This window comes from Nyctereutes procyonoides, unplaced genomic scaffold (assembly GCF_905146905.1).
Source record: "Nyctereutes procyonoides isolate TBG_1078 unplaced genomic scaffold, NYPRO_anot_genome, whole genome shotgun sequence".
Classification (NCBI taxonomy): domain Eukaryota; kingdom Metazoa; phylum Chordata; class Mammalia; order Carnivora; family Canidae; genus Nyctereutes; species Nyctereutes procyonoides.
Window position 1 is genome coordinate 3,369,579 of NW_026575124.1, and position 13,369 is coordinate 3,382,947.

Consider the following 13,369-nt stretch of genomic DNA (forward strand, 5'->3'; position numbering starts at 1 on the left):
ATATATCGAATGAACGAAAAAGTAAATGAATGGGTTCTTTTGAATGTGCTGCTCCAGACTTCCACCCAGACTCTCTCCTCCTTACAAATCTTCTCTGTGAACCTCTCTCTGACCCCCTTTCCGGGCATAATCATTAGTTGCCTCTTCTTGTTGCTCCCATACTCTCTGCCTCTCATTATCTATGACTCCTCTGTGAGGCCAAGAGTCCCTCCAGGGTTAAGAGAGGGTCTGAGTCACCTCTGTATCACCCGCTTCTCATGCAGGGGTTGGCACAGAATAGATGCTCTGGATGGGGCCGTGGGGGAAGGGGAGCTGCACCCTGACACTCAGGAGAGGGGAGCCCCCACGGGGAGGTTGCAGTGGGCAGCTGGTTACAGGGGATCAGTGAGGCCACAGGAAGGATGTGGGGGCCCCACAGAGGGTAGATAGAACTGCTCCTACCAACTCTCATCTCTAAGTCTTGGGGTTCCCAAAGAGGGAGAGGGGTCTGGAGGGTCCTCCTTTTTGGCTGGGCTGCTGCCCATCTGCGCAGCTTTCCCCAGGCCTGTCCCTGCCCTGCCCTGAGACTGGTCCAGGATGGGGAAGCAGAGCCCAGGGCTTGGAGGCTGCTAAGTATAGACATGATAGCCCCCTCCCCGTAACAGGCTTTCTCTGGGGCCTCTGCAGGGGACCATGAGGTGAGGAGGCCTATGCGCACAAGGCCGTGGTTTTTAACATGGCAAGTCTCTTGCAATCTATTAGGGTGTGATATGTGGGTTTTAAATGCAATTTGTATGGATCCGCATTTATTCCACAGGCTGCTTACCAATCATCCAAATGTAGCTTTTCCATCTGTATGATAACCTTCATTTCCACTCCCAAGCCCCCCCATCCCAGCTCCCAGGTCCCAAAGGCTGCTCATTGGTTCCCCTTCAGCCTCCTTGCACCCCACAGAGCAGGTGGGGGTGTAAGAAATAATCCTGATGCCTGCAGTCTGTGAACAGTCAGTTTATTGGGAACAGAGAAGCCCAGAGGCTCATGGCAGAGATGGTGGCTCCCTGGGTGGGTGGCAGGATGCAACACTAAGGGCCTCTGGGGAGACGGGGTCAGCGCGACACCTCCTTCTGTGCAGCCCCTGAGCCAAAGCCTCCCAGTTTCTGGGCAGCCCCATATCACTGTAGCCAGGAAAACCCGTTCACATCAGCCCGAAAGCAAGAGGTTCTAAAAGGAGACAGAGCAGGAGGTGGGGGGTTGGCCTGGGGCCGGGGCGGGCTATGTACAGAGGGTGGGGCGGGGGCTTGATTCCGCTGAGCCAAGGGTGTCAGCTCTCGACCGTCTCCGTCCAGTAAGTTCCCCACATCCCCTTGCCTTTGTTTTGGCATTTCCCGGCCGTCAGCTGCCAACGGGACTCAGGAAAAAGATGTATTTTCGTAGTGTGAGTTCCGCACCCCTGAGCAGGGAAATCTAGTGCCCAAAGACCGCCTCTGGATTCCGTGTGCCAACCGAGAGGGCCGTTAAGAGGTCTAGAGCGATCCTGAAACGCGGGCACCGGGCTCCGGAATTCAGAGTGGGATTCGGGCGATCGCCGCGGTGCGTGTGTTAGCTGGGTGTTAAAAGGAGTTCGCTTTTCTCGGGTGCACGAGAGCTGTAAGGGGGCGGGGAGCCTGCAGGGGTGTGGGCCCGGGAGACTGGCTCTGTGGGGAAACTTGCAGGGGACGGTCCACAAAGCGGAGCTTTGATGCGTTCACCCCCAGGGGCTGGCTCGGGGTGGTGCACAAAGTGAAAGGTGACTCCTGAAGATGCCCGAGGGGCGCCTGCGGTCGGTCGGTACAGGAAGGCGGGGTTTGGAAACATCCTTGTCTTCAGCCCTGGTGGGGGGACGGCATCCAGGCTGTGGGCTGGAGGCCTGTCCCTGGGCTTCCAGCCTCTGGGGCCGCGCTAACACTTGTGGGGGGAGGCGCTGCCCCCAGCGCCCACCTTCGTGCTGGGGCTCCGGCCGCTCACGCAGCCCAGTACCCCTTGGGGCTCGCAGGGGACGTAGACTTCGCCGGAGCCCACCACGCTGCAGCCCCCGCTGCTCTTGAGGACCCCGGGGGCCCCTGGGCAGTATTCGGTCCTCAGGATGGGGGTGCTGACCATGCATGGCTCGTAGAGGACCGCGCCTTTGGAGCTGCTCACAGCTGTGGGAACAGGGAGGGCTGCTTAGGGTCCTGCGGCCTGTGGCTCTAAGGGCATTGCCCTGAGGTGTCTCAGCCAGGCCATCCCCCCGCCTGCTGCCACTCGCCAATACGGACACCCCCACGCCAGCCACCGACTTTCTACTCTAGCCACAAAAAGTGCTTAGAAGCTGTCCTCTTCCTCCCAAACCTCGGCTTCCGCTTCACGCTTGTTTCTACTTGTCTGAGCCTGCTTCCCAACTGCTTTCTCCAGAGAGGCATCCCCTCGTCACGATGGTTCCCAGCAGCTTCTAGACCCCAAAGCACTGAGGCCCTGCTGCATATCTGCTCCTGATTCTGCCCCCCAAAGTGAAGTACACCCTCTCCGTCTGGCCAGGAGCTCCCGGCAGACAGAGCTCCTCCTTGGGGTGGGGGTGGGGCACGCTCGCAGCCTGGGCAGGGGGCAGTGTGACCTGTCCTTGTTGGGTTGATCGGCCCCCACGACCCCAGAGCCCCCGCAGGAATGCTCATCTACTCACAGATATTCACGGGCCCGATGCCCTCGCACAGCCTGGAGTGAGGGAAGAAGACACAAGGAGACCGCGTCAAAGAGAGCAAGGCTGATGAAGGTGGGGGGGGGGCACCCATCCTCCTGCCCCCGCCGCGGCCCTGCACTGCGTGAAGGGGGTGGCGCTGGGGATTCTGTGCCCTTTGGGGCTTCCCCCTGACCGCGGAGTGGGCAAGCGGAGCCCCAGGGAGCAGAGGGCGGGAGGACCTGGCCTTGATGGGCAGCCGGGCCTCACCTGTGCTCCTCGCCCTCCAGCAGCCGCCTGTAGGTGGCGATCTCGATGTCCAGGCCCAGCTTGGAGTTCATCACCTCCTGGTACTCCTTGAGCAGGCAGGCCATGTCCTGCTTGGCCTTCTGCAGGGCGGCCTCCAGCCCCGCCAGCTTGCACTTGGCGTCGCCGAGGGCCGCCTCGCCCTGCTGCTCCGCCTGCGTCACGGCGGCCTCCAGCTTGCAGCGCTGGGGGCGAGGGCACAGAAGGGCATTACTGGGGGCTCCCTGGAGCCCAACGCTGACTCTCAGAAAAACGGGGAGAACATGGTCATTAGGAGATAATTAAAAAATATATATATATAGGTCTCTACCTCCAGGTCCTGGCACAGAACCCCAAAAGTCTGGCAAATCTCCCAAGTGGTAAGAGCATTAGGAGCATCTTTTGTTTTGATGTTTGGTCTCGGACCTTGGGTTCTGACACAAAGTTCTCAAATCCCTTGGGATTCGTGGATGATAGCAGTGTCTTTTGTTCCAATGAGGTGAGTCTGGGTGAGTCCCGCATGGCTCCTGGGTGGCGGCTGGTCACCAGAACAACCAAGCCATGCCCAGAAGCTTGGAATTTTCAGCCCCCCGGCCCCATGACCAGACAGAGGGGAGGGGCTGGAGATGGACTTAATAACTGGTCATGCCCAAGAGAGGAGGCCTCTATAAAAATCCCCAAAGTATGGGATTCACAGAGCTTCCAGGTTGGTGAACAAGCAGGGGTGCTGGGACGGTCGTGTGCCCAGAGAGGGGCATAGAGGTTCCGCGTCCTTCCCGTCTAGCCCGCCCTATGCCTCTCTTCCATCCGATTCTTGATCATATCCTTTTATAACAAATGGCTAAATAGTAGCTGAACTGTTTCCCTGAGTTCCGTGAGCCACTCCAGCAAATTAATCGACTGGAAGAGGGGGTCGCGGGAACCTCTGATGGGTCAGAAGCACGGGTGGCAACCTGGACCTGGCTTGGGCATCTGAAGTGGGGGCGGTCGTGTGGGACACTGACCCTGTGGGATCTGACCCTCTCTCCGGTTAGATAGTGTCGGAGCGGAGTTGAGGCGTAGGACACCCGCTGGGTGGCATAACCGGCTGCGTGGGCAGATTTGTGAGTGTGGGAATGAGGCCACAGTAAAGGGAACACATAGGAGGAGGAAGGGGATTTCCTTCCCAGTCGTGGTGACATGCCCGCTTCAAAGCTGCTGTGCATCTCGTCCTGGGGCTGTGACATCTGGTTCCTCCAAGGACGTGGGTCCAGCTCTACCTGTGACACTTCAAGGAGATCTTGGGGCTAAGACTTCAAGTGTCTGGCTGGATTTCACCAGCCTAGGAGAACAGAGTGGGTCTGTGTTTTTGGACCCCTGGGAGTCACCTGGAATTTTTCAGGATCACAGGACTGGAGTCTTTGGGTTCGAAGGGGCCGTGGCGACCACATTTCTGTGCCCGCACCTAGGGGAGCACCCTTGCTATTTCCCCTGTGACCAAAGGTTGCTTAGGGTCCGTCGGGACCTCGCTGTTTCCCAAGGCCGCTCCTGCCTGCGGTGGGCCAGCTTCTGTACCCACGGCCTGCGCCCCCCGGAGTGAGGGCCAGATGCCCACCCCCTCCTCCCCGCGCTCCCGGGGAGAACGGAGCCGCCCCGGGCCGGCGAGGTGGGGCCTCACACGAGGCTTCCTGGCCTCACCTGGGCTTTCACGGCCTCAATCTCTTGCTGAAGCCGCTGGATCAGCTTGTTCATCTCCAGGATCTCATTCTTGCGGTTGCGGAGGTTGTCACAGTGGTTCCCGGCTGTCAGCCGCAGCTCCTCATACTGCAGGGACCCCGGGAGCCGGCGGTCAGAGCCCGGGCCGCACCGGCACCCGCCCCGGCAGCGCAGCGCCCCTTCTCACAGTCGGGAGTCTCTCCTCCCGTGGCTGCCTCGCTCAGGCTCTCGGGATTCTCACGCTTGGGCTGCTCCCCGGCCCCTTTGCATTTCTGGTCAGCTTGGGGGTCCTTTCCTGGGCTGCTGCTTATTTCCTTCCCCAGCTCCGAACCTTCAAACTTACTAAACGCCACCCCTAGCTCTCCTTCTCTCTGTTTAGCTGTTCTGCGGCTCTTCTTTGTCCCCCTCGCCCGGAGCCCCAGGGTCTCCTGAGCGCTCCTTCCCCTTTAGACTTCCCTCTTGGATCCTAGGAGGGGTTTCTGCGCTCGGCCTTCGAGGCCTAACGGATCCGGGAGTGAGGACAAACCGCATCGGCCTCACCAGGGTGAGAACCTTCGGATATTCTCCTCCAAAACCATTGAAAACAGAATGCAACGTTACTTCCTACTCTGGCTTAACTCTTTTTTTAAACCATTGCAGCAATAAATAAATAAATAAATAAATAAATAAATAAATAAATATAAAAAAATAAACCATTGCAGCTCCAAAATCAATCTCTGAATCATGTTTTATCGATCACACCTATAGATGCGAAAAATTAGCCGACTTTAGGTTTTCTGCCCATGAAGGATGGGAGCACTTTGCACAGAGAAGGCAAAATAAGTGATTAAGCACAAATCACTCCCTTGGGCTCTTTTGTTATTCGGCTGCTGCGACAAAGCCTACAGCTGCCCAACCAATGTGCACCCTCCTCTTCTTCCAAAGAGCTCTGTTTCTGTTTGGGGTGGCAGCGAGCCTCAGAAGGGAGGCCTGGCTTTTGCATTAATGAGGTCTGTGGGTAAGGCTTCCAGGAAAGCTGTTTCAAGTCGGGGAGAACCCAGCTGGCCTGTGTCTTTTGCCCCGTGTTCTTCCTACCTGGAACGAGCATGCGAGATTAGCAATATGGCAGCCTCACTGGGACATGAGGCGACCGTGGGGACTATGGCAATGTTAAGGACGGCGGAGCAGAAAGCTGGAAGGAGCCGTGTCCCTGACGGCAACAGAAAACCCCTGTGTCATCTGTGGACAGTCTATTTCTGTGGCCTCTTTGCGGGCAGGGACGGTGTGACTCTCAGTATCGTCATGGTCCATCCATGCCACCCCAGTAAGGCCGTCCTTCCCTGGCCGCCCTATTTAAAACCTCATTCCCGCACCACTCCCTTCACTTCACGCTGATTGGTTTTCTTCAAAGCACACGCCACCGCCTCACACACATCCACGGTACTGAGTCACCCCGTTTATCGCCGGCCCCCCCCTGCTGTCCCTGCCTCTAAAAGGAAAGTGACCCGAAGGCAGGGTTTGCCGTCCGTTCTGTAACCTGCTGGGATCCAGCCCCAGTCCCAGTCCACTGCTGGGACAGTGCTTGGCATATGACGGATGCTCAACAAACGGTTGTTGGATGAATAAATGACGGAGCGAATGAATGCGTGGTGCCTTTCACAGACAGGGCGGGAGACACGGAGGTGATACTGTTGTGAAATCAAGTTGCCCTCGGGGGTATCAAGCTCCCTCCTAGCAAGCGCCTGATTCCCTAAGTCTGGGGCCGCCTTAACGACCGCTCATGCCCTGCCATTAGCGGCCGTTGCGCCACTGGCCTCCCCGACGCCCCGAAGCCCAGGGCCCTCTTTGCAGCCATTGCCAATTAGTGCCTCCTGAGTGCTGCTTAGAGGAAGGCCTCCAGGGCGTCTGTGCGTGGGGAGCGCTGGGACGCCCCGGCGCCCTGATGACAGGCCTGGGCTGTCGGTGGGGTCCCCTCCCACACCCTCTGTGGGGACCTGGCCTGGGGCCTGGCAGAAACAACAGGACCCGAGGATCATGGGGTTCCCTATGGCTGTGGTGCAATGCAGCCCTCGTCACCCTCTCACTCACTCCCTGGGGGTCAGGGGGCTGGGGTCCCCACCCTGTCCTGCCCGGGCCTCACCCGGCTCTGGTACCAGGCCTCAGCTTCGGCTTTGCTGCGGCTGGCGATGTCGTCATACTGGGCCTTGATCTCGGCGATGATGCCATCCACGTCCAGCTCCCGGCTGTTGTCCATCTTCACAATGACGGAGGTCTCGGAGATCTGAGACTGGAGCAGGCACATCTCCTGGGGTGATGGGGGGGGGGCGGCAGGTGGGAAGGTGGGAGTATTTTGAGGATGGAGACTGGAGGGGACAGCTCTCACCTTCCCAGAGCAGATTTGCACAGCACCTTGCGTAGCTGTCTCGAGCCTCCCGTCACCAACCTGCTCCTCGTCCCCCCTCTAGTTATGCAGACCCAAGAGCCGAGGCTTGGCCCCTGTGACTCCTGGGAGCCTCCCCGCCTGAGAACCAGCTGTTCGTGCCGATTTCTTCCAGGGCTCACTTTTGGGGCTGCCTGCCCCGGACAGCACCCGTTGGCAGGAGCGCTCCCTCCCCACCGTGCCCACCCAGCCGGTCCCTGACTGAGCATCTGTGGGTGGTGGGGCTCCAGGTACCTCTTCGTACAGGCCTTTCAGGAAGTCAATCTCCTGGACCAGAGCCTCAGCGTTGGTCTCCAGGTCAGCCTTTATCAGGAAGGCCGTGTCCACCTCCTGCAGCCAGAGCAGAGACAACCATAACCTGGGGCCGGGGGACCATGAGACGGCCACCCCCTCTTCCCACTGGGCCACCTCCCAGGCAGGCCGGTGGCGGGTGTGAAACCACGTGCAGGCCCGCGTGGAAGTGGAAAGGCAACAAAGCCAAGGATGGAGGGAGGGGTCCCAGCCCAGGACCCCATGCCCGAACCTGGTGCCCTGATGGGGAAGGATCTGATGGAGCTGGTTTTGAAGGGGCCTTGACTGCGGCTTCTCTGAGTCCGCTTTGTGAAGCACGGGCCATAGAGCACCTCTGTGCTTTTGTTTTCCTCTTTTGTGGTCCGAGCCAGTTTCTGTTTGATTTTTGATTTGGCCTGGGCTATATCTCCAACCGCTAGGGCAGGTGTACGTACGACCCTAACTGGGTCGGGACCACGTGAGTCGGGAGTGGAGGCGGGTCAATCACTGCTTTTCTGCAAGAAGTGGGGGAAAGCTGGCTTTCCTCTTTCCCAGAGTCAGTGGGGTTGGCCCTAGGCCCCGAGGGGTGAGAGGCCCCGTCGGGGGGTGCGGGGTGGGCTGCGGACACGTGTGGACCCTGTCAGGGGCTGAGTGCGGCCAGGCCACCTGGGCCGGCTCCGGGGGCTTCTGTCTCCCTGGGACCGACCCCCTCACCTTCTTCAAGGCGACAAACTCATTCTCGGCGCAGGGCCGCAGGGAGAGCTCCTCTTCATACCTGGTGGATGGGCGGGAAGAAATATCCTAGTCTGGCTTGGGGTTTGGAAGCAGCCTTGGTATCCGCCTGAGGGAGGGCCGGCGGGGGAGGGAGGAGGGGAATCCTGCCTCTCACTGCCTTAACGCCCTAAGGACCCCGTCGTCACTGGACACCTCTAGGCCCTCCAGGCGTTCAGGACAGAGCACTGTCGCCATGGCCTCTCCGTAGCCACCTTGCGTGCTTATCTCCCTCCCCGCAGCCCAGTAGCCTGTTCCTGCGATTAGTCATCTTCTGGGAAGTCCTTCTTAAGGCCCCCTTCATTCCACCTCGCTGCCCAGGAAGCTCGTCTCATTTAGCTGTTTGCTCTGGGAAGGTGCTGAGGAGTTGGCTGCCTGCAGCTGGCACCTCTGTCTCTCCTCGGGGTGGTTCTCAGATCGGGCTGCAGACCCTGGAGTCCCAGCCCGCCCGGTCCTTCCCCGCCAGGAGAGGTCTGAGCCGGGCCTCCACTTGCAGCTCACTTGCAGAGGTAGCAATTACCCACTTTACCGAGCCGTGGAGACAGCCCGACCATCTCCTCCAGGCTCCGAGGGAGCTCCTCGCCCACTCACTGTCGCCCTGGGCAGCGGAACCAGGGCCAGGGGGTTCCGTGTGGCCAGGATGACTCAGTCTGCCGAGGGATGTGGAGCCATTAAACGCCTCCCTGAGCTTCCCGACGCCCGTCCTTCCTTATTCTGGCCTCAGCGTGGGCCCGGCAGCCGGAGCCTTCTGTCCGGGTGCGAATCCCAGCTTGGTCAGGTGCTAGCCACGTGACTCTGGGTAAGGGACTTGGGTCGGGGACCTGTGGGTGCCTCAGCTTCATCACGTACAGAACGAGAATAACCCCGGTCCGGCCTCACGGAGCTGCCGCAAGCCAACACGGGCCACGGGTTAGTGTCTGTCCGGCACGCGGACGCCATCAGTGCTGCCCGTGACCGGCAAAACGGCGCTTCGTCTCATCCCTCTACCCCCACCGCCACTTTCCCAGCCCAAAGTCCTCCTTGTGAGCTGCAAACCACATCTCCCGCTGAGAAGGGCATCGCCCCTGCCGCAAGGGCCGGCCTCGCCGTGCCTCTCCCGTCGGGCTCCGCTTGAGTGGTCTCACCTGGCGCACTCTGGCCCCTCTTGTCACCTGCTCCCATCCCTTCCCCTTCACTGGGATCTACTCTGGACTCCCCTTTCGTGATGCCCAACTGGAATGAAATTTCATCATGGCCCCGAGCAAATGGCACCTCCTCCGGGGAGCTCTCCTGGGCCCCGTGTGCGCTCTCACTGTCTGGGCTTTCTTCTCCGCCTCCGTCCTGTCTCCCGTCATCACTGTTGGAACGTGTGCGTGGAGGTCTGTGCCCGACGGGGGCATCTTGAGGGCAGGAGCCAGCTCAGCACAGGGTCTGGCACCAAGTAGGCATGTGACCGACACCTGCAGCTCAAGCGCCTGCCATGTGGCTCCATGCCGCTGATGCACGTCCCCTGGGAACCATTGCTCTGAGCATACTTGCCCTGCTTCTTGTCAATGGAAACGTGTCTCTCTCTACCTTCTCCCAGCAACCTGTGCTCCCATGGGACCCTGGGCCCAGAGACACCCTCCTACGACCCATGAGGCAGTATGTCTGGGCCTCAAGCCTCTTGTGGGCACTGGACCTAGAAGCCTGCTCTTAGTTGACATCCATTTCCCGGCTACCTTCTCCTGTGAGTCAGGCTGGGAGCCGAACCTTAACCACAAGAACTGGGGACTTAGAGCCCTGAAGGTAAGGACGGGTGATGGCTTCCAGCTGTGGACACTGGGTCTGGAAGCTGGGTGTTGAGGAGTGAGAGGAAATGTGGGCTGTGGTGGCAGCTTGGGTGCCGTCCTGAGAGGAGCCGAGAGGGGCTTATTGGGGGAAGGGACAGCGGGAGCAAAAGCTTGAAGGGAAGAGGGTTTGGGGGGTGAGTTTGGGGAATGAGACATAGTTCCGCATCTGGACGGGGATGGTTGGAAGATGCAGCAGGGCGGGTGGTGGAGCAGAGCCCCGGCTGCTGGAAAAGGCGGGAGCAAGAACTCGTACCACGTTGGGATGACTGAGCGAGCATGGGGCGAGGGAGGTGCAGACAAACACACAACCTCAGAGCTTCTACCGCCAGCTCTGCCCCACGGGCGGTGTCCCTGGGGCTGTGCCTGTGTCATCCCGCTGCACTGACGCCTCACCTAATCAACCAAGTTTCAGGCCTCCCGTTGCACAGGTGGGGAAACCGAGGCCCAGGCTGTTGCACGTGCCTTGCTCCAGGCTCCGTGGAGGGGTGAAAGTGGGCCACACTCACTTTTTCTTGTAGCTTTCCAGTGCGTCCTGGAGGCTGCAGAGCTCCGACTCCAGCCTGGCCCGATCGCCCGCCACGCAGTCCAGCTGCCTCCGAAGGGCGCAGATGTAGGCCTCGAAGATGGGCTCTATGTTACTCTGGCAGCATCTCTGCTGCTGCATGAAGTTCCACTTGGTCTCCAGCAGCTTGTTCTTCTGCTCCAGGAACCGGACCTGCAGCCAAGCACAGGATGTCACCGGAGAGCTGGGAGCTGGGGACCACGGCTGGGAGACGGTAAGAGGTGGCCGGTGGGTGGGCAGCGCGCTCTTGCTCCCGGCACGCTGCCGCCAGCAAGCTGCAATTTTCAGATGAGGCTGTCCGCATAGACTGGCCCCTGAGGATGTGTCTCCACAGCTCCCCTGCCCCAGGGGAGCTTTCATAAGACCCCCACCTTCCACCCAGGGGTCACGCATTGTCATGGAAGGCGTACTGTCCCCAGAGGCCTGGGACAGGTGCACCTTCCAGCGCTGCCTGTCGACCTCCCACGAGCCTTGCGACCTTGGCCAACACATCCTGTCCCTCGGAGCCTCGCTTGGCTTCCTAAGGCTCCTGCGTGGTATCGGGTATGGGAAGCACTTTGTGAGTCCTCATACTGATGTCAGCTGGTGACACTACGCCTGGGAGTTCAGGCTTGCTTTGGTCGCAGCCCAGGGACACTCAGGGGAGTTCAGGTCGAAGACTTTGTCCCAGGACTCCAAGCCCTTTCCCCTGACTCTGCTGCGCTCTGTGTGGCTGCGTCCAAAATGTGTCCCTGTCACGGCAACGGGGAAAGCTCCCGCCAGCCGGGCTTCTCCCTTTGTGGGCTTAGAACCCGAGATTGGGAGAAGCCGAGTGAGCCCATCACGGCCACACCATCGGCCGCTGGCGGAGGGAGCACGGCGCCCGATCCTTGAGAGGAATCTGCGGGGCCAGCGATGTGGCCCTACGTCCGGAGCCGCCCCAGAGGTGCTGCGATGTTGCTGAGGATCAGGGCCCAGAACCTAATGAGCTTTAAAGGTAAAACTGCGGGCAGCCCCGGTGGCTCAGTGGTTTGGCGCCGCCTTCAGCCCAGGGCCTGATCCTGGGGACCCGGGATCGAGTCCCACATCGGGCTCCCGGTGGATGGAGCCTGCTTCTCTCTCGGCCTGTGTCTCTGCCTCTCTCTCTCTCTCTGTGTCTCTCATGCATAAATAAATAAAATCTTAAAAAAAAAAGATAAAACTGCAAGTGGGACAGTTCTCATTTACTAAAATAAGTTTCTCTCTGGAGCACTTTTAGGTATATGACCTCGTTTGATTCCCCCATTGCCACGGCCCTTCCCCGCGGGCGGCCAGCACCCTGAGGCTGAGAAGTGACAGCGTTGGCACAGGGCCTCGGGGAGCCGGCAGGAGTGGGGCCAACGCCAGGGCCCAGGCCGCCTGACTTCTGACCCGGGATTCTTTGCCCTCCGCCTGGGGCCGGGGGCGGCAGAGACACTGGCTCAGCCCCTGATCCCAAGAGCCTCCCCGGGTGTCGGGACAGGTGCAAAGGCACCTGCTTGAAGTCTGCTTGGTCACTTCTGTGCCTTTCAAGGCTTGGGTGACAGCGACCCTGTGTTCCCAGCTCTGAGTGCTCCATCTTCTCCTCCTACCAGGCCTACACCGGGGGCAAGCGTGGGGTCAGGGGGCCCATCCCTGCCTCCAGACCCAAGGGTCTCACCCCCGCTCAGGCACTCAGAAGGCAGCTCTATCGTTAGAGCCTCCTCTGCCTCATTGGTTTTTCTTTTCGGCTCTATCATTGCTTTGGAAGTTCCTCTTATAGTCTGACCTCAGGCAGCCCTGGTGACTTCATCAGATGTTGTTCAGAGAGAGATGACAAGAGAGTAAGACAAGAACCAGCAGGTAGAAATGTCTAGTGCTGAGCCCGACCTAAGCGGCTTTCAAGGGTTCGTGGTCATGCCGTGCAGCAGAGGCCAATCACCTCGGCTTCCCAGTTGCCTCTCCCTGCCTCCCTGGACCAGACGCGAGGCGCTCTCTGCCCCCACAGCCCCGGAGCGTGGCCCCTCCCTGTTACCTTGTTGATGAAGGATGCAAAGCGGTTATTCAGGCACTTGATCTGCTCCTTCTCGTCCCTCTTCACCCTCTGCACGGCCGGGTCGATCTCCAGCTCGAGCGGGACCAGCAGGCTCTCGTTGATGGTGACGGGGGCGATGCAGGCCGAGGGTCCGCAGACGGCCCCCACTCGGTACCCGAAGCTAGGCAGGCCGCACCTGGAGGCCACCCGGGGCCTCCCGAAGCCCACGTTGCACAGGCTCCGGGAGCCCAGGCAGCCCAGGGCTCGGAGGCCCCCCCCGCCCCCGGGCCGGCACGGCCCCTTGCTCACTGCATGGTGGGCGACCATCCGGGGCAGCACAGCCGAGCACGAGCTGAAGCTCTGACCGCCGCACCTGGAGCCCAGCTGGAAGGAGCGGCACGACATGGCGGGAGAGAGGCAGAGAGGCAGAGGCGGCTGGCGGGGAGAGCTCGAGGGCCCAGTTATCAGGCCAGCCCGGCTTCCACCCTTTTATCTGGTGGCCACGCAGGGCTGGGCAGGGTCAAACCCCAAATCACCATTAACAAGTTTATAAGCTTGGGATATTGGCAGCTGCTAAGTACCAAGGTGGATAATTAGGGTAGCAGAGAGCAAAGGGAAGGAGCCAGTGGACAGTGCTGGTGTCCTCTTTCCTTGTTTATGGGGGTGACGAAAGCGGCCAGCCAGACAGGCGTTTGGCATGCTGGGTGGCTCAGCATCAACGAAAGGGAGAGTTAGGACTTCATGCCATTTCATGGCAGGGAGAGGCATGAATTATACGGCCCTGTTGCCCAAGACTAGAGGCCAAATTAACTACGCTTGGGGATGCTCTATTTCCCCAAGGCTGCTTTTCTGCCAACGTGCCAGACCCTCCACGGGT

The 13,369-nt window shown here is 59.9% G+C and overlaps 1 protein-coding gene across 1 annotated transcript; it reads right to left on the minus strand.

The window, feature by feature from the left end:
- Window positions 1-971: 971 nt before the first annotated feature.
- KRT82 (keratin 82) lies at window positions 972-12,973 on the minus strand. Its single transcript, XM_055337122.1, has 9 exons — window positions 12,493-12,973; window positions 10,426-10,634; window positions 8,052-8,112; window positions 7,302-7,397; window positions 6,768-6,932; window positions 4,631-4,756; window positions 2,939-3,159; window positions 2,675-2,706; window positions 972-2,159 (listed from the first exon to the last, which is right to left on the minus strand). The coding sequence occupies exons 1-9, from the start codon at window positions 12,895-12,897 to the stop codon at window positions 1,918-1,920; spliced, it is 1,557 nt and encodes a 518-aa protein (XP_055193097.1). The 5' UTR covers window positions 12,898-12,973; the 3' UTR covers window positions 972-1,917.
- Window positions 12,974-13,369: the final 396 nt, after the last annotated feature.

Bases quoted from the DNA above. Each gene is read 5' to 3' on its own strand.
- KRT82 (XM_055337122.1), bottom strand. From the start codon at position 12,897: ATGTCGTGCCGCTCCTTCCAGCTGGGCTCCAGGTGCGGCGGTCAGAGC. The intron at 8,113-10,425 runs GTGAGTGTGGCC...CCCATCCACCAG, and splicing joins CTGGAAAGCTACAAGAAAAA to GTATGAAGAGGAGCTCTCCC. The intron at 4,757-6,767 runs GTGAGGCCCGGG...GGGTCCCTGCAG, and splicing joins AGGCCTGGTACCAGAGCCGG to TATGAGGAGCTGCGGCTGAC.